At 33.7% G+C, this 21,286-nt stretch overlaps 1 protein-coding gene across 3 annotated transcripts in view; it reads left to right on the forward strand.

The window, feature by feature from the left end:
- The window catches only part of SLC25A16 (solute carrier family 25 member 16), a 29,250-nt gene extending 9,854 nt beyond the window's left edge, over positions 1-19,396 (forward strand). Inside the window, exons 3-9 of one of the 3 annotated variants that reach the window (XM_081568821.1) lie at positions 1,361-1,494; positions 2,493-2,556; positions 7,300-7,421; positions 7,667-7,733; positions 12,019-12,181; positions 16,248-16,316; positions 17,785-19,396. In XM_081568821.1, the coding sequence (XP_081424947.1) occupies positions 1,361-1,494; positions 2,493-2,556; positions 7,300-7,421; positions 7,667-7,733; positions 12,019-12,181; positions 16,248-16,316; positions 17,785-17,890 (725 nt within the window). In that variant the 3' untranslated portion in view covers positions 17,891-19,396. The remainder of the gene's footprint in view (positions 1-1,360; positions 1,495-2,492; positions 2,557-7,299; positions 7,422-7,666; positions 7,734-12,018; positions 12,182-16,247; positions 16,317-17,784) is intronic. The other 2 variants (XM_081568820.1, XM_081568822.1) reach the window with 2 other exon arrangements.
- The last annotated feature ends 1,890 nt before the right edge of the window (positions 19,397-21,286 follow it).

Here is a 21,286-nt window from a genome sequence, read left to right on the forward strand (position 1 = left end):
ATAGTTTAATAATGGAATGTAGAAGTCTGTACTACAAATAGGATTAATGATTGGTATTATTGGAATAATAATATGTCAGACCAGAACTTAGTCTTTTGTTTATTTGTACTCCTAATTGAAGTATACTATTGATAAAAATTTGCCCTGAATATAGTTTTTTTTTGTTTTTTTTTACTTTTTATTATGGAAACTTTCAAACATACAGAAGTAGAGAGAATGATATAATGAGACGCAGGTTCCCATCGCTCTGCTTCAACAATTAGCAACAATTAGCAATGATCAATTTCATTTCTTATACCATTCCCTCTCCCCACTGACATATTTTAAGTTAAGCTCCAGATATTATTCCATTCATAATTGTCTCAGCATACATCTCTAGACTAGAAAGACTACCCCCAAACTAATAATAATAATTTATTAATATTATATAATTTTCATTAAATATTCAGATTTCCATGAAAGTCTTGTCAATTTTCTTTTTGTTTTTATAGTTTGTGTGTTTAATGAAGATTCATATGACATCAATATGTTACAGTGTTAAAATTGGTTGATATATTACTTGTGGCCTATAACATTTTCCTATACTTCTTTACTTTTTTCCTGTTTATTTATGGGGAAAGAAAGCTGGGTTATTTGTCCTATAGAATCTTCCATATTCTGAATTTGGTTGACTATGTCCCATGTTATTTTTTAAAAATTAATTAATTAACTAATGAATTAACTAACCACTGGACCATCAGTGTCCCATATTATTTGGTGTCTTCTTATATCACCTGTATTTTCTGTAAAGTGATGGTTAAATCTAGACTTTGATTGAATATAGGTTCATTTTTTATTTATGGTAAGAATATATCATAGGTGATGCTGTGTACTTGTGTAAATAGTTTTTTAATTGGTAGGTTTTTTTTGTTTCTTTTATTAGCAGTTTCCTGCTTGCTTGTATCCAGGTTAGTCTAGGAAACCTTCCTTCATCCTTCTAGATAACTGGTCATCTGCATTGCAATATCTGGACTTTGAATATAATTTCTATTAATTTTTTTGGTTATTATAAATTTAATTAATAGTTTACTATAACTTGTAGCTGTTCTTGCTATGTTTGACATGTTTACATGCTGTGCTTAGTCATTCAGTTGTGTTCGACATGTTTACATGAGGAATGTTTGTATTATTTGGACATATGATGTATTTCAAGTAGCTTTAAGTGTTATACAGAAATTACTATTCATGTAATTTGTCAAGCAAAATTATATCATGAATGATGGCATAGTAATTTTTATCTGTGATTGTCATGAAAATTTGGATTTAGGTAGTTTTCTCTGTTGTAATAGTATTTTTCTTCTAAAAATCTTTCTAAAAATAGGAGTATTTTCTACATTGCGTGCTGTTCCCAAAAAGGAGGGATACCTTGGATTGTATAAAGGGAATGGTGCAATGATGATTCGAATTTTTCCCTATGGTGCAATCCAGTTTATGGCATTTGAGCAATATAAAACGGTACTTGAACTTTTATCTTTTTTTTTCCTCTTTTATATCTTTGAATAGCATACTTAGTTGTCAAGGCATTTGCTTTGGCCTTTAACGTTACTTTGGATGAATGGGTAAAGTAATGCCTTTTTGAAGGAATAAGACTTCTGATAATTGAAATTTTTAAATATAACTTGAATTTGGAGTTATCTGCTCCAGAATTGTTAGTCATTTTTGACTAGATTGTTTATGTTCAGACTTATGAAGAAGAGCCAAATGGATAACAGTAAATCCATAAAATATTAATAGCTTTTTGTGCTTTTCGTTTCTCAGTTGTAGGAGAGGAATATTGAGATTTTGGATTTTCCTAATAAATAAAATAGTGAAACCATATTGTGAAAGTCTGTTTTTAAGTGACATTAAAAGTTAACACCTTTTCCCATCGTACTCACTAAGTTTCTCTTCTCTGCCTGACTGAAAGTTTATCCTCTCAAACATCTTAATGTAGAAAGGGATTAAATGCATTACATATCACAGGGTATCTTAAAATGAAAAGTAAGCAGTAGAGATTGGGAACAACATTCTAACCTAGTCAGACAGATAGAGTCAATGCTATTATATCAAGACTTCAATAAATGCTTCATTTACATTTTATTCCTACTACTCCCATTCACACTTTAAGTATTTGTGGTCATCAGTGTGTAGTATAGTATATTTGGCAATATTGTTTCTGTAAAAGTGCATAATCAGACCAGATGCTACAGAGGAAATTGTTGTTTAGTTGCTAAGTCGTGTCCAACTCTTGCGACAGAGGTTGTGACAGAGGAAATAACTGACCTCCTTTTGATGTGATATAACACTGCTCAGCTTTATATAATTGTGCTCATTTCACTCACATTCAGTACTAATTTCCTTTTTTTTTTTAAAGCTAGTTCTATAACCCTTTTGAAAACAGTCTTTATCATTAAACAGTGAAGTTGGCAGCATTTAAGAAATATCGCATTTAATCTGTTGCTTTTGGTTTCTAGCTAATTACTACAAAACTGGGAGTTTCCGGTCATGTGCACAGATTAATGGCTGGATCCATGGCAGGTAAGGAGTGGGGATATTTTATTTCTTCAAATTAATTTCCTATTTAAATACTAAATTTGCTTTAGGTGGTATGTGTGACATTGATCACGTAGTACACATTTGTTATCTTCCTATGCTCAATTATGCCAGAAATCATTTATATCCCAACTCAGAGGCTTTTACAGTAGGAGATGGTAAGGAGTAGTCTACACTTAAAACTATGTGAAACATATGTTCCCTTTGACAGATCTACTTCTGGAAATGTGTATTTTTTTCTTTCAGAAATTTTTTTAAAATTATAATGGCTATAGTAATACATATTCCTATACAATGAAAATAGTTCTACTCCCTGGAAGCAGTCATATTATTAATAGCAGTTTCTTATGTTATGCTTTTTTCCAATACTATTATATAGGATTAGAACTTTTCTTTTACAATTATTTCAAGACTCTTTCCTGTATCAGTACATAGATCTTTCTTACTTTTCTAAATAACTGTATTGTATTTTAAGGTAAGAATGTGCCATTATTTAAGACCATAGGAAGGTGATATATCAAAATCTTAAATTTTGGGGGATTTCACAAGGTTTATAGGATTTTGATTTTTTTGGACCTAGATTTATAGTGTGCAACCTGACCTACCTTATCCATAGTTTTGCCTTATCCAATGTTTACTTAGCTCTTTTTTACTTCTAATAGGCTGACCCAAGATCAGTAAGTAGAAAAAAATAACCAGGAGTAGTATTCAAAATGTTCAGCAAAACAACTGTAGAGATGCTAAAAAATAGGACGGGTTTTGAAAGCCTCCAATTAACATTTTCATGACTGGATCAGGAAATGGTATGTGGTGGTGGTGGGAGTTCTGGTTATGGGAGAGGACTATCACAGGCATGATGGGGGGAGATCTTGGGAGCTGGAGCAACAGCTGTCTGTCAACTGGTATTTCACACTGGCATGACAGTGCTAAAATGTACACTTTCTTTGTACTGGTCACGGACTTGAGTACTTGCACTTGACTTGTAATCTTTGGGCACTTGACATGTAGTTCAAAGAACAATACTATGAAGAAAGTGCTATGATTATCTTTCATTTTACAGAAGGAAAATTTTAATAAAGTTTTCAAATCTTAAAATTTATCATTTCTTGCATCACTTTTAAAATTTTTTGTCTCTTAAATTTTATTAGTGACTGGTCAAATTCTTTCTTTCAGGGTTGTAGGAAAGATGAAGTAGGATTATGAGTTAAATCCTGAAGATTTGTATCATTTTCTTTTCATGACACTTGATTATTGATTGAATAGCATGTTCATTTGGTGTTTTCAGCTTCATTTTTCTGAAATGAAAGGCATCTTAACGTCAAAATTTCATTATATACTGAAAGTAATAATAAACCAAAGGAACTTCAGTTATAAATTATTTAAAATAATTTTATTTATTTATTTTTGGCTGTGCTAGGTCTTTGTTGCTGCACAGTCTTTTCTCTAGTTGTGGTGTGCAGGCTTCTGATTGTGGTGGCTTCTCTTGTTGTGGAGCATGGGCTGTAGGGCAAGAGGGCTCAGGAGTTGTGGTGCATGCATGGGCTTAGTTGCTTCGCAGCATGTGCAGTCTTCCCAGGCTGGGGATTGAACCCATGTCTGTTGCATTGGCAGGTGGATTCTTTACCCGTGAGCCACCAAGAAAGCCCCTCAATTATGTTTTAATTCTAATTTATTATTGTTATTATTTTGGCTGTTCCAGGGCATGTGGAGTCTTAGATCCCTGACCAGGGATGGATCCCTCACCCCCTGCAGTGGAAGTGGATAGTCTTTACCACTGGACCACCACTGAAGTCCAACGTGGTATTTTAAAAAAGCATTGACATAGTCATCATGAAGTGAATCAGAACTTAGTTGAATAACCTCAAACTTACTTTACAGCGCAGTATTGTTTTTTGTTTGAACAATGTAAGATGTCATATCTTTTCTCTATTTAGGGCTTCATAATTTTATACTTAGAGTGAAGGGAAAAATATGATTATCAGAAGAATAGTTCTCACCTCCCACTTATTCCAAGGATAAATAAACATTTAAAATCTTCAGGAATTTTCAAGATTTATCAGAGTACAAAATTACTAAAAATTTTCTTGCTAAATTCTAAAGTTTAAAATTACATTTAAATCATTGAGTTGCTTTTAGAAATATCAGACAACAACCCCTGCACACTACCCCCCACCAAAAAAAAATTTTGTAATTTTTAAACATCCTGGCTAAAAGATTTTGTTTTTCTTTAGGAAGATTTGATTAATTGCTAAAATTCAAAAGAAACACACCATATAAAAACATGCTGAAATCAACTGGCTGAAAAATTGTAAAACTAGATCATCAGTTGAGTATTATAGTAATCATAGGCATTGTTTTTACCATTCTCTGAGGTACAGTTATGTTATGGCAGTTCCTCAGCCTGACTTATAGTCATAGCTTTTAAGCTAATACCTCCTTTACCTTTACAAATTTCTGGATGACCTCATTTTCTACAGAGTTTACTATTTCGGTCACTTTGTTAATCCATTTATTTCATGTTAAGCCACTTGAAACCAGTAAGAAGACAATGGGCTTGGGGCGTATAAGAGGAAAGAAGAAATAAATGGAGTCTGGGAGAGCAAATGTGAGAGGCAAGACAGAAGTGATCCAGATAGGAAGCAGAAAAAAAATACAGGAGTTGTAAAAGTTTACAGAAGTTTAAAAAATAAAATGAATAGTGATGATTTGGATAAATAAATCCTAGCAAAATCTGATGTTTAACCAAATTGTGTCACCATGATCAAGCCTTAAAAAATGGTCAGTTTTTTGATTCTTTTCTATAGTTGTTAAACTCCTTAATATGAACCATTTCGATAAACATAAAACTTGTTTATAAAAAATCTCTCTTCATTTTATTTTGAAAAATTTCCCTTGCAAAATATTTAGCACAAGCTGCAAAAAATTAAGCCATACTGCAAAATATGTAGTTTTTTTAAATATATGGATAATAAGATATTTGCTGTGAATTAAACGTGGTATTACTGCCAAACCTTGTTTTGGGAACATCACATTTGCACTGTATTAGTTTAGACTCAGGCTTAAAAGAGGCCATTTAGAAAAGTCACTGCCTGGACTGCCAGATATGACTAGTTTGAATACCAATAGATGAAAAAAAACAAATTAAATAGTTGGGAAATGAATAGCTTGAAAACAAACAGCTCAGATGGAGAGCTTAAAATCAAATTGACTGAAATGAAGGATTGACATTTCCAACAACTGGACTGCTGGAATTCTTCTTTTTTTAAAAATAATTTTATTTATGGCTGTTCTGGGTCTTCGTTGCTGCAGGAGTTTTTCTCTAGTTACTGCGAATAGGGGCTACTCTTTAGTTGCGGTGGATTCTCTTGTTATGGAGTGTGGGCTCTAGAGTCTGGGGTCAGTAGTTGTGGGGCACAGGCTTCGTCGCTTCATAGCATGTGGGAATTTTCCTGGATCAGGGATCAAACCTGTGTCTCCTGCATTCTGGCGGCTTCTTTACCACTAAGCCACCAGAGAAGCCCTGACTGCTTGAATTTCTGAACTAAAAATTTAAATGTTAGAAATTATTAAGTAAATGTTTGAGAAAACGTAATTATAGGGAAGGCAATATATGTTGTGATATGAACCAGAAAATTTAGTCTCAAAGTCTTTTCTGTGATACAGAAACTGTGTGGATTTGGTCAAGTCTTTGGTGCTTTACAAAAATAGAAGACTATTTTTAATTTAAAAAGTAACTCATACATTGACTATACTGCAATAAAAAATAAAAATAAAAACTCAGCTTGTTAGTTTGTGGAATTTTTTATAAATCATATGTTGATAAAAATCTAGGACTTAATAACTAAATTAGCTTATCAAGAGATTTTACCCCTAAAACAAATTGTTTCTATTACCTTGGATATTATATTTTTATTATGTTTAAAGTGAAGGTCACTCAGTCATGTCTTACTACAGTCCATGGAATTCTCCAGGCCAGAATACTGGAGTGGGTAGCCTTTCCCTTCTCCAGGGGATCTTCCCAACCTAGGGATTGAACCCAGGTCTGCCACATTGCAGGCGAATTCTTTACCAGCTGAGCTATCAGGGAAGCCCCTTATTATGTTTAGTCAGTAACAAATTTATCTAAATATTATTTATTTTTCAGATTTTTTTTTTCCTGTCATGCCACAGGGTATCTTAGTTCACTGATCAGGGATTGAATCCAGGCCCTTGGCAGTGAGAGCATGGAGTCCTAACCACTGGACCACCAGGGATTTCCCCTTACTTAAATTTTAAAAAGAAGATACTGATTATGCTTTGAAGTTTTTTAAGAAAGTGCCCTTATTTTGTTTTTGAAAGAATTCTTTAGGTAAGTTAAGCATCTCTCCATTTTAGGATTAGAAAAAATAAGTAAAAAGTCAAATGTCCTGCCTACTGCTATGGAGATAGTCAGTCTTTCTTTTCTGATATCTTACCTGACAAGGAATAGAATTTTTAAAATACTCATGATCCACTAACACTGTACTCTTTTGGTGCTAACATTTTAACTTCACAGTGGGAAGAATTTGAAAAGATGTTTTTCAACTGATGATATTATTATATAATTCCGTCAGTAATATTACGTTTGATTTCATTGGTTTTTCATCATTACTATATAATTTGAGACATTACTAATGATAGGAAAGATATATATATATATATATATATAAAATGATTCTTACACATTTTAAGTTTCTACTTTCTTTTCAGGTATGACAGCAGTTATCTGTACTTACCCTCTTGACATGGTTAGAGTACGCCTAGCATTCCAGGTGAAAGGGGAACACACTTATACAGGAATTATCCATGCATTCAAAACAATTTATGCAAAGGTATTTCTTTTTTACTTTTCTTATCTATAACATGCCCTTTTATACTTAAGCAATTATTTTTAATGTTATCTAAGTAGTTTTTGTTTTACTTATAATTATTAATATTAATAATAATTAAGAAAACATATCTGTGTTTTAGTGTGAGTCCAGGGTAATATTTCCGTTATAATGTATGCTTTTGTTCTTTTGCATTTATCATAATGAGCTCAATGTAATTTTACTTCTAATTTTTCTTCATGCAAAAGGAAGGTGGTTTCCTTGGATTTTACAGAGGCTTGATGCCTACTATATTAGGAATGGCTCCATATGCAGGTATGTTTTAAATTTGGCAATATCTTGGTTTTTCATTTTGTTGTAGGAATGATTTTAAAGTTGAGCATTTATTATTTAAGCCCCTAATCTGTCCAGAATTGCTTTTTTTCCTTTCTAAGGAATTTTTTCTTTTCCCAGTGATCGGAAATGTTACTTCTTAAAACAATAATAGAGTGTAGTTTTATAATAAATCCTTATATTTGGTAGGACAAGTTCCTTAACCTTATGTTTCTTTTTTCTGAGTAACATAAGGACTGGATATCTTGCTATTCCACATGTATTTTAGAATCATTTTTTGATGTTGTACAAAAGTCTTTGTTGGAATTCTGAATGAAATTGCATACAGAGCTTGGACATTTTTTGTTAGATATATTTATAGACACCTTATAAGCTTTGTTGTGTCTTTTAGAAACATTATGTTTTCAGTTTATTGCTTGATTTAATTTTTATATGATTTTACAGCTAGCCATTCTACTTGTTGGTATTATAGCCAGTTACCATGTTACTTGTAAGTGCTTTGGATTTCCTGTGTGGACCACCACATCCTGTGCAAATAACATCATTTTTCTCACTTCAATTCAAATCATTATTTGTCTATTTATGTTTATCTTGCTGTACTAGCTAAGGATCTACAGTGAATAAAAGGGGTGATAGTTGGCATTTTGGCTCATTACTGAATTTTAAAGGAAATGTTTCTAGTATTTATTTAGCCTAATGTACTATTTATGAGGTTGAGGTAGTATGGTAAGAATTTTTATCTGAACTGGTGTTGAATCTTATCAGACACCCTTTTCTGCATTTACTGAAGTGATGTTTTTTCATTTAATCTATTAATTTGATGAATGACTTTAATAGATGTTCTAATGTCAGCCCAAATTGGTTATGATACAGTGATCTTTTTATATCCTATTGGATTCCATTCACTAATTGTTTTTAGAAGTTTTACATCTATATTTATGAGTGAGATGTGAGATTAGTTTGTAATTTTCTCTTGTAACATCCTTGTGTGGTTTGGGTATCATGGTTACATAGGTCTCATAGAATGAGTTGAAGAGTATTTCCTCATTTCCATCCTCAAGAACAATTTGTATGAAATAATTAGAATTATCTGTTTCTTGAAAGTTTTTATTGTGAAATGATTTTTAAACACTGGTTTAATTTCTTGAATGGTTATATGACTGTATAGGTTATATGACCATTTAGGTTTTCTGTCTCTGTGAGTGATTTTTGGTAATTCATACCTTTCTTTACCATTTTGAACTTGACTGTTTTGTGTTTGTTTTCAACTTTCTTGGCAAAAGGTTTTCCCTATTTCTTCATATTTTTTTCACATCTGCTCTATCTGTAGTTATGTTTTTTTTTTATTTCTTTTATCAGTTACCGGATTTTATAAAGAATCAATTTTGGCTTTCTTTCTCTTATCTAGTCTCTCTTTATTTTCAATTTCATGGATTCTTGTTCATGCATTATCTCTTTTCTCTTGGATTTATTCTTCAATTGTGTGCTTACTTCATTAATTTTTGGCCTTTGGATTTTTTTCCCCTTAACTACCTGCTTTAGTTTCATCCTTTGAGTTTGTTATTTTATTCATTTGTTTTTACTTAAAATTGGAAAATTTCAAACATAATCAAAAACTGGCAATAGTATAATGAACCACCATGTACCCATCTAGCTTCATAGTGGTCACCTGATGATATATCTTTTTTCATCTATTCAGGTTCCTTACTCTCTTCACCTTTTACCCTCAAATTTTTTTAAAGCAAATTCACTTGTAATTTTCTCTTCTTGTAACATCCTTGTGTGGTTTGGGTATCGTGGTTACATAGGTCTCATAGAATGAGTTGAAGAATATTTCCTCATTTCCATCCTCTGGAACCCACAATATTTCCAGTATTCAGCTCTATGCTTTTTTTTTTAATAAGTATAACCACAGATTATTATGAAACATTTTTTTACATTCTTTTTTAAAAATATATTCTTTTCCATTGTGGGTTATCATAGGAATTGAATATAGTTCTCTGTACTATACAGTAGGACCTTGTTTATCCGTTCTATATATAAAAGCTTGAAATTGCTAACCCCAGCCTTCCTTCCCCCAACCCCCTCTCCCTTGGCAATCACCAGTCTCTGTGTCTCTGATTTTGTTTCTTAGATAGGTTCATTTATGTCATATTTTAGATTCCACATAGAAGTGCTATCATATGGTATTTGTCTTACCATTATGAAACTTTCTTAATGTTATCTAGTATATTGTCATTGTTCAAATTCCCTGAATTCATAATTTTTTCACCTAGATCCAAGTTAATATTTGCCTGAGTTATCTTTCTTCATCCTTTCATTTTCTACTTTTGCATGTTTTTGTTTTAGGTATTTATTTTGTAATCATCATATAGCTGAATTCTTTTTTTAATCTAGTCACTAAAATCTTTAATTGCCAGTTAGTCTACTTAATGGTTATTGTGATTATTGATATATTTGGACTTGTTTCTTTACCTTGCTATTGATTTCCACTTGTTGTTTTTCTTTTTATGTTTCTTTTTATTCCTTTCTTATCTTGTTTGCTTATTTTCCTGAATCCTTACTCCCCAAATTTTTATAAATATAGAAGTTTATTTGCCTCCTCCTATGCTTGGTGGTCTTTGTTTATTTAGTTTGTTATTTCCTGTGGGTTTTTTTTTCTCGGGTGGTCTTTAGCTATGAGTTTCTATTACCTTTGTTTTTTTTGGCTACATCACATGGCATGTGGGATCTTAGTTCCCCACCCAGGGATTGAACCCATGGCCTCTGCACTGGAAGTGCGGAGTCTTCACCACTGGACCACCAGGGAAGTCCAACATGTTACTTGATCTTAATTTGAGTTTCTGACCCAGTGATTCCATCTTCTCAAGGCCCAGCAGCAGGATCTGTCTCAATGGCTTGACTGTTGGTATCAAAATGTAGAGTCACTCCACTTCTGTCATGGGCCACAACTCCCAAGAGGACCTCAGATTATGTTTTGGAAGGTGGTGCTGCTAGGGATTCCTAGAAACTAGGAATCCCTTTCTGTAAGCCCAGCAATGGATATAGTTGTTCTGTAATGATGAAGACTCTTGGAATACCTTCATTGCCATTATGCTGGAATCAGAACGCTTTAGTTTTTTTACTATATTTTCTTCTCTTTCTAATTTTTTGTTCTTAGTTTTATTTTTGAAACATTTTTTACATAGTTATTGTATTACATAATTTTGTTTCTTAATTTTTCCAGTTTCCCAAGTCTTTTTCATATTTCTGAGTACTATTCACATTTAAAAAAATTTTGTCATATTTCACTGAATACCATTCTACATAATTTAGGTATTTCAATTTTTTTCCTACTTGTGTTTAATTTGCTATGAATTTCCTTGTTGTGACCTTATTTTGTAGTTAAGATACCTGTGTTTAAGTTTGGCGAATAGATTTCCCAAATATAAAAGTGTATGAGTATTCTAAATTTGTATATCATTATTAAATACTACAAGTTCTAAGAATTTTATATAAAGAATAAATGCATATATTGAATTATTATCCTAGACTGAATTTTTGTTAGGGCTTATTTGTTCTTAAGCATTAAGTACCTTTTTAAATATGTTTTTAAAATTTAGTGGCTATCAAGATATCTTGAGTAATGTTTAGTTGATAGGAATGCTTGAATTTTGCTTTTTATTTTTTTAACATGACTTTTAACGTTTCTATTATAAAATAAATCATGTACATATTCAGTCAGTACCAATTGCACATTATCAATAACTTAACTCAGTATTAATTAGATTCCATATGTCTTCTGAGTCACTTATTGTCATAGCTATTCCTTGAAGACAAAATTAAACACTGAATGAAATAATGCTTTATCACTTCTAAATTTGTTGCCTCTTCCTTACATTATCATCATTATTATAAATATGTTATATTTACTTAAAATTACTAATCATTAATTTAACTTTTACTTCTGTGAAATCTTGTAAAACTGTTTAATTCTATTCATGTATAAGGTGGCATTATACTCAACTACTACCTTTATTCAGTGAATTGAACATTATACTAGTGTGTGAAAAACCAATGCTATAATTTTTTATAGGTGGTAATTTTGTTGTCTTTAGGTTATTTATAAACATTAATTAAATCTTTTCATCTTAGATTAAGCCAAATATTGGAAATCAGGAAATGCATAGTTAGTTCCTTGAGTTAATTGGCTATTATGTAAGAATGGTGTCTTCTCACAGCTTACATTCTGTTAAGCATCATGGTGAATTTATATTTTGTCTTTCAGGTGTTTCATTTTTTACTTTTGGTACCTTAAAGAGTGTTGGGCTTTCCTATGCTCCCACCCTTCTTGGCAGACCTTCATCAGACAATCCTAATGTCTTAGTTTTGAAAACTCACATAAACTTACTTTGTGGTGGTGTTGCTGGAGCAATAGCACAGACAATATCGTAAGTTTCTAATCAACTTAAGTCAAATACGTTTATCCAAGCCTGATTTTTAGCATTGGTTAGTTATTTTATTTTTTTCTAATAGATTATTAAAAACAGGATCCCTTGAAAAATATAAATATTAATTTAATACATCTTTCCAATGTGCCTGCCCTTAAAGCCTATTATAAATAACTTTGTGCCAAATTGACCAAATTGGTTTGAACCTACTCAATTTCTGTGGATTTTAAAAGAAAGGGAAAGGAAAACTAGAAAGAAACACTGAGTATAGTCTTCAGCCATGTTTTCTTATGAATTTGCCCATATGAGGTTGCTGAAATTTGAGCCATTTATCGTGTATGTGTCCATATGTGTGTGTGTAGGCACAACTTTTCTTGCAGTAAATCTTAAAGACCTGCTTTGTGCCAGAAACTATGCTAAGCATTGGGATTTTCACTGATGTAATAACAAAATTGTTGCCTCAAGAAGCTTATACTCTTATTGAGACAGTAGCAATCAAGGGAATTCTATATTAATATAAGTTGTATTAGGGACATGGGACTTCCCAGGGAGCTCAGTGGTAAAGAATGCCAAGCAGGAGATGCAGGTTCCATCCCTGGGTCAGGAAGGTCCCCTGGAGAAAGAAATGGCAACCTACTCCAGTATTCTTGCCTGGGAAATCCCATGGACAGAGAAGCCTGACGGGTTACAGTCCATGGGTCACAAAAGAGTCAGACATGGCTTAGCGACTAAACAATAACCAGTTAGGGACATAGATAAATTAGGTGGGAAGTGTAATGGAAAGGAGGCTTTGAAGAATCTCTGTAGACCAAGAGAGATTGGATAGATAAAATAAAATGAGGTTAGAATACTATGAGGCAGGAACATTTCAGACACAGGGAGAAGGAAAGATTTCTGTGATGGAGGAGTATCCTGAAAAACAGAAAGACAACAGGAAGTACTAGAGTCATACAAAAAAAATAGTATCCAATGGAAAAAAGAAAAGTCAAAGTAAGACAAGTACTGAAAGGTAAGGTGTTCATTGAATTTTACAATTAAGGATTACTTTTGTGAAGGCAGATTCAGTATACTTTGTAGAAGCAGACTAGGTTGAAGGTAAAGAAAAAAGTTCTACTTTTAGAAATGTAGCTGTGGAACTTTGTTCATTTCGCTCACCTCTAGCTATTCTGTGTTCTCTTCTTGGTTTTACTGCCCTTTTCTTTATTATTTACTTCCAATTTAGAGCCTTAAAATCTTTCTTCTCTTTTCCCCTTCTCTTTGTATTCTACACGCATTGACTCTTAAAGATCCAGTGGCTCTTCTCAGTTCCTTTATCCTCTTTCTAATTGTTCTGTTTCCTTGGTTTTTGTAAACAGTGCCCTCTCTTGGCCATCATCCTCCCACCTTTCCCTTTTCAGGTCTCTTGCTGATTCCTGTTTTCCTCCTCCTACCTATCTGTGCTGACACTGTTAGGGCCTTGTCAGACTTTAGTCCCTTGCTCTTCCTGTAAATATCTGCTAAGCTGCTAAGTCACCTCAGTCGTGTCCGACTCTGTGCGACCCCATAGACGGCAGCCCACCAGGCTCCCCCGTCCCTGGGATTCTCCAGGCAAGAACACTGGAGTGGGTTGCCATTTCCTTCTCCAATGCATGAAAGTGAAAAGTGAAAGTGAAGTCGCTCAGTCGTGTCCGACTCTTAGCTACCCCATGGACTGCAGCCTACCAGGCTTCTCCATCCGTGGGATTTTCCAGGCAAGAGTACTGGAGTGGGGTGCCATTGCCTTCTCCGGTAAATATCTAGAGTAGCTCATCTATCTTTAAGGATTCAAAAGTCACCTCTGTACAGATAACTAATTCTATTGAAATCTTCATACCGGTTCCTTCTGGTAACCTCTTGGATGTTTCTACCTGGACTTATGTCATCAGTGCAAACTCCATAATTCATATACTACTTTCTTGTTTTCTTTTTCGTGTCTGTCCTTAACCCCCAACTTTCCTATTGTTATTGATAACCATTAATCTTATAGTCCTGATAATACCTTGAAATCATTTTTCACATTGTACATATCCAAACAGTTTTGCAATTTTTTTACATAAGAACATTGCCTGGAATGCTGTTTTCTTTCTTTCCCATTGTTACTTCCCTCATTCTGATCCTTGTACACTGTCTTCTTACTTTCTCCCTATTAATCAATTTCTTCTACCCAGACACATCTTTTTCTGCTTAGAGACTGAATTGTTCGGGTTGAGGTTTTGGTCCCTTTATTCCCCACAAAATTTTTTCATATCTCCACCTCCCATTAAAAGATAGTTCGTGGGACTGCTCTGGAAGGTGCCCAGGTTTGATCTATGATCAGGAAACTAGATCCCATGTGCTGCAACTGAGAGTTCGCGTGTCCCAACTAAAGATCCTGCAACAAAGATTGAAGATCCCACGTGCTGCAACTAAGATCCGGCACAGCCAAATAAATAAATAATTTTTTTTTTTTAAAGATAATTCATGGAGGGGAATTCCCTGGGGATCCAGTAGTTAGAAGTCTGCACTTTCACTGCAGGGGGCACAGGTTTGTTCCCTGGTTGGGAAACCAAGATCCTGCAAGCCTTGAGGCAGGGTCAAAAAAAAAAAAGATTGGTAATTCATGGAGCTGCTATTGAGATGTATAGAGCACTTCATCTATTACTAATGTTATTTCTTAAGCTGTTTGGTTGATATGTAGGTGGTTTTTTAATTATGACTGTTGCATAGTAAATTTAAATGTGTATAGAAATATATACTTATTTTTGTCATATATCACTATGTATATATTATATATGTATTTATAACATGTGTGGCTCAGCTGGTAAAGAATCCACCTGCAATATGGGAGACCTGGGCTCGATCCCTGGGTTGGGAAGATCCCCTGGAGAAGGGAAAGGCTACCCCCTCCAATATTCTGGCCTAGAGAATTCCATGGAGTGTATAGTCCATGGGATCGCAAAGAGTTGGACATGACTGAGCAACTTTCACTTTTATATGTATATGTGAATGAGAGCTTTGAATAGGAAAGTAGAAAGCAGTTTTATGGCAGGGAAAATGTCTCTAAGACTCAATTTTCTGAACATTGAGATAAGAGTACCTACCTCACGCAATTATGTAAAGATGGGATGAGATAATATACTTTACCTTGCTTAGCACAGGACCTAAGTAGTCAATATTAGCCCTAAAAATATAAAAAATAAAATCATCTGGGTCCTACTCCAAAGAGATTACTTTTGTATATTTCATTTTAGACAATCTAAAAATTTGTAAGTTGAAGTATAATTGACATATTATATTACTTTCTGGTATATAATATAATGATTTGATATTTGTGTATATGGCAAAATGATCATGACAGTAAGTCTAGTTAACATTTGTCCCACCATACAGAGTTACAGAACCAGGCAATCTTTCCACATAACATTACCTCTGTCCTCTAAATACAATTATCTGTATTGTTAATTTTAGCCCTTAAGGAGAATTTTTGTTGGCCTACTGTATACAATGGCGCTTGCTGAATACTCCTAGGGTAGTGATTCTTAAATAGGGGTGGTTTTGCCTCTAGTGTGTGTTTAGTAATGTCTGGAGACATTTTTGGTTGTTACAGTTGGGGGTGTGCTACTGGCAGCTGTTGGGCAGAAGCCAGAGATGTACCTACACATCCTACTGCACAAGACAGCCCCCACAACTAAGAATTATCCAACCCAAATGGCAATAGTGACAAAATTAAGAAACACTGTCTTAGGGTTACAACAACGGAAAGTACTCAGTTTATTTCTTCAGGAAGTGGCATTTCATTTTGCTTTGGGGAGTAAATAGAACTTGACATTGGGTGATGAAAGAGAAGAATCACCAAACCCAAGAGAACCACTTCTGCAAAGGGCAAAGAGACTTCGGTTTTGTTATTTGGTTTTATTCATGTGCCTATATCCTGACTCCCAGGTTAGACAAAACAATCAGAGAATAGGAACACATTATTTCCTAGCATACATAGGACTTTGTATTCAATAATTGCTGAGTAGAAAATTAAAAATCGTTTTTAAGTCCTTCTGTCTTTTTCTTCTTGTAGCTATCCATTTGATGTAACACGTCGGCGAATGCAGTTAGGAACTGTTCTTCCAGAATTTGAAAAGTGCCTGTAAGTTCTGCATTTATCATTGTTCAATTTCTTTAGGAAATGTAATGTGTAAAATAAGTAGGGAGATAGGACTGTGATCTCACAAGTAGTCTAGAGATTTAATTTTATCTCCCATAGTGTACTTTGGTTAACTTTATAAGAATTTAATCAGGTCCTCATCCTCCTATTGGGTTTCCCTGGTGGCTCAGATGGTAAAGAATTTGCCTGCAATGCAGGAGACTCGGGTTCAGTCCCTGGGTTGGGAAAATCCTCTGGAGACAGAAATGGCTACCACTCCAGTATTCTTGCCTGGAGAATTCCATGGACAGAGAAGCCTGGCAGGCTACAGTCCATGGGGTCGCAAAGATAGGACATGACTGAGCAACTAACACTTTCACTTTCAATCCTCCTATTAAAATTTTATTTTAGGGAATTCCCTAGCAGTCCAGTGGTTAGGACTCAGAGTTTCACTGTGGGGGCCTAGGTTCAACCCCTGATTGGGGAACTAAAATCCAGAAAGGCATGAAGCTAAAAAAAAAATCATTTTAGAGCAGCTCTGTTAAATAGAAATATAATGTGAATCTCATATGTAATTTAAATTTTTTTGGTAACTACATTTAAAAAGTATAAAAAGAAACAGATGAAATTGTTTTAAAATATTTCATTTAAACCAATATATCTAAAATTGATCACTTTGTCATCTTATTTTACATCCTTTTTATTTATTTATTTATATTTTTAATCCCTTAAAAAAATACTACATATTTGAAATCCAAGGGGTATCTTACACTCACGGCACATCGCAGTTTTGGATTTACCACTGAGTTTCATGTTCTCAGTAGCCACATATGTCTAGTGGCTAACACTATTGTGTAGCATAGCACTATAGAATTTTCTATAATTTATAACTTTCAAATCATTCTGTTTGGTGATGTGTTGTCCCTCAGGGAAAGAACAGAATATTTATTCAGGAACTTGAGTTGCCTTTATTCACCCAAAAGATTGTTTTGAAGATTTCAGTCCACATTGCATATTGAAAGAGAAAAACAAAGCCCAAAATGTTGGTTTGAAAGGAAAGAACACTGAAACAAGAAAGTCTTTATTGCTGAAATCTGAAAGACGGTCCTTCAAGCTTTAGTTCTATAACGTATGCTCATTATAGCATACAACTTGAGCAGAAATGAGAGCTTAAAGAGCAACTATTCATATATCCTTTAAAAAGACTATGTCAGTATTTCAAATATTATTATGAAATTGTGTTGCTAGTAAATGTCACAGACATAATACAAACAAAATATATTGTATTAATGAACCCCAAAATTCTATGCTTAATGCTTTGCACTTGTTCGGAATGAATTGCTGTTTTATTGTGAATTTTTAGCTTGTTTTAACACTTGCTTTCCAAAAGTTACTCAAGATGGAATTTTAGCTTCTTTTAAAAAAATGCTGTTATGATTCTGAGGTTGTCTCTTCGTGACTGGGCATAAAGGTGTCATCATTTTATCGTTCTCTTTCAGTACCATGCGGGAGACTATGAAGTATGTCTATGGACACCATGGAATTCGAAAAGGATTATATCGTGGTTTATCTCTTAATTACATTCGCTGCGTTCCTTCTCAGGCAGTGGCTTTTACAACATATGAACTTATGAAGCAGTTTTTTCACCTCAATTAAAAAAAATCATGATTTCTTTTCCTTAATAAACTCTCAGAGGGAAAAATAAAATGTTAATTTAATTTGGGGGAGAACATTACTTGAAAGGGGATATTTACCCTGTCGCAGGAACCACTGGTATTTTAGTACTTGATTTTTCTATTCATCACAAATCAAAAGTGCTTACTATACTTTTTGATGCCAGTAGTTATATTTTAGAACATTGCAAAAAAAAAAGTTCCTAAGCTGATGCTGGTTAATCAGTAAGGTTATTGGAAACCATTTTAAAGTGTTATTTGAAAGTAGAACTAACTTGAAATGAATTCAAGAGGTTGCCATTAGTTTTATTATGCTATTCCAAGCTTTTAATTGTAATCATGATTTTCAAAGACTGTAACATTGGTTTTTGTTATTATGATAAACAGGCTTGGTTATATTACAGCAGAATGATGAGAACTGAAACTTTAAGTTATATGAAACATAGGTTAGAAGCCAGCATTGAAGTATTATTCATAATATGTCTCTTCTCATAATTCTGCTCCACTGGATAAAAGGACAAACACTTTTTCTCTGCATTTTTGATAAATATTGTATTCAAAAAGTAGCCATGTAGACACTCATCAGTAAGTCAAGAATTTTCAGGTCTTGCTCAAATGTTATTACCAGTTTCTGAGTGATTTAAGTATGTTTTTAAATTTCACTGTATTTCCCAAAGGCAGTAATAATAAATATTGAATATATTTGCTCTCAAAACAAATTAGCATTATAGATTTGTTTTTGTTAGATGATTTGGTGTATGTTAGAAAATTTATTTAAGTGGACTGTGAAATATCCATTAATATAGATGTGAATGTTGAAGAATGTTTCCAAGGTATTATGTTATGACACATCAACTAGTTCTTCCACATAAAATAATTTTAGTGCAATATAAACTTAAGTAGAAATGTAAACATGATCTGAATTGCTATCCTTTATAGTAAAATGGTTTAAAATGTAAGAATTCCATTTATTATGTTCAGAGTACTTTTTTTATGTTTTATTGTAAGCATGGCAAAAAATGAGAGAGGAACACTTATAGTTCTGTCCTCCAAAATAGCAACTTGTAGAATTAATATGATTTTTAAGGCATTAGAAAACTAAGTTGAAAGTGTTATTTCTGTTTCAATTTTTATTTTTTTGCATAAAGATTTGTCATATCTTGGTGAAATTATATGAACTGGTTTCATTTTCAGAGTCTTTATTTTACAATAAATGTTTATCTTTGTATGATTTATAAGTATACCCACAGGTGTACATGTGTTCCTAAAACTATTTTGTATATTTTCATTTGTGGGCTACACTGTAGCTGAATATTGCTATCAAATCTCAAGATAATTTAAATGTATAAAATAAGTATCTCAGTTATGTTATCAATAAAGGAGGATTGCAAATATTTTTTTAAATAAAAATTTGCATTCTATGTCTGTTACAGAGTACCTAGGTTATTAAAAATAAATTTTATTCATATTTTAACAATTACTCCTCTCTTTTAACTATTCACACTATTGAAGCATAAATAAACATAAGCAGTCAGAATGGAAGGATAGTTAAAATAATGACAGTATTTATATCTAATTTATTTAAGATTGATAACTCAAAGTGAATCTTGATAGATTATCTTGCATTTGAAGATCGACTATGTCTGTTTTGATTGCCATTGTAATTCTTTTCTTGCCTTTTGATGGGTACAGCCCTCTGGTCTATGGAATGGGACAGTGATTTTTGTCTAGGGATTGATGAGTGATGTACCCTTCCTAGCTCTTAATGGTGGCCTGTGTGGAGATTGAAAGTTTAGTGGTGAGATATATATATATATATGTACACACACACACACACACATATATATATATAGTAATGTCTTATCCCATTTTCCCCAGGGTACTCCACATTCATTTATTCAGCACCCATTGTGTGCCAGGGATTATGTCAGCATTTTGTGAGCATGCCTTGAGACATCTCTCAGCTGTCCTTACAGTCTGGTTTGGATTCCCAATAGCATCTGTCTCTGGGTATTACACTGGCAGGGTATGTACCACACTTTTTGGTTACTGCATGTTTACTTATGTGTTCTCCTAGTTGGTTCTCTCATGGGCAGAGTCATCCCTTCATCTCCTTTTAAGGAGCACGGTGTATGGCACCATAATAGTTGTTCAGTGATGTTTCCTGATGAGCTAAATGAAGGTTTGGTCCCTATTTTTGGAGAAAATGTTCTAGTAGGAAGAAATGAGGCACTACTAGTGTAGAGAAAGAACAATTTAGAAAGCTTTTTATTTTTTTCCCCACAGAGATGTCTTGGTGCTAATTTGAGCCAGGATAAATGGCAAATAATAAAACCTATATTATATGAGTAATTCATTACCTTGCAGAATTGGGCCGATGATATCTGACATACTTATATAGCAACGATATACTTAAACACTTCCTCAGATCAATTCTTTGAATATCAGACACTGTTAGGCACTAGGAATCAATGACAAATAATGAGTCATGTGTATTACCTGAGGATTTACTGTGTTCCGTTCCTTATTTTAAGCACTTCTGATGCCTTAACTCTGTTTCTGCAACAATACTGATAAGAACGGTACTATTAAATACTCCTTTTTTACAGTTGGGATGATTGAGACCCAGGGAGATCAAGTAACTTGTCCAGGTTCACACAATAAGTGGTGGATCTACAATTCAGATTCAGCCAGTCTGAATCTGCAGCTTAGTCTACTAGACATGATGCTAGTATCCTTCAACACACCAGTATCCTTCCTATTCAGGTAAAACTCTAATATGTCAAGAAATACAAATCAACTAATAGAATGATTACAGTTTTTGGAAAGTGCCTTTGTTGTTTTCCCCATTCTTGAGATTGGTGATTTATGTTCTTTTTAGTTATTGGTTTAGCTGGAGTCTTATCAATCTTTTGAATTTTCTCCATTGTCTGTTTTTTATTTTGTTAATTTCTGTTTCTAAGTACAAATAATTGCTGATAAAGTAGAGTGATCTTTGTAAAAATATAATCAGGCGGGGGCTTCCCTGGTAGCTCAGTGGTGAAGAGCCTGCCCGCCATTTCATGGGACGTGGGTTCAGTCCTGGTCCAGGAGGATCCCACATGCCATGGGACAACTAAGCCACAAGTAACTGAGCCTGTGCTCTGGGGCCTGTGAGCCACAACTGTGAGCCCATGAGCTGCAACTACTGAAATTCCTTGAGCACCTCGAGCTCGTGCTCTGCAACAAGAGAAGCCACTGCAATGAGAAGCCCATGCACCGCAACTAGAGAGTATCCTCCGCTTGCCGCAACTATAGAAA

Source organism: Giraffa tippelskirchi, chromosome 2 (genome assembly GCF_054371585.1).
Source record: "Giraffa tippelskirchi isolate mGirTip1 chromosome 2, T2T-mGirTip1v1.2.pri, whole genome shotgun sequence".
NCBI lineage: Eukaryota > Metazoa > Chordata > Mammalia > Artiodactyla > Giraffidae > Giraffa > Giraffa tippelskirchi.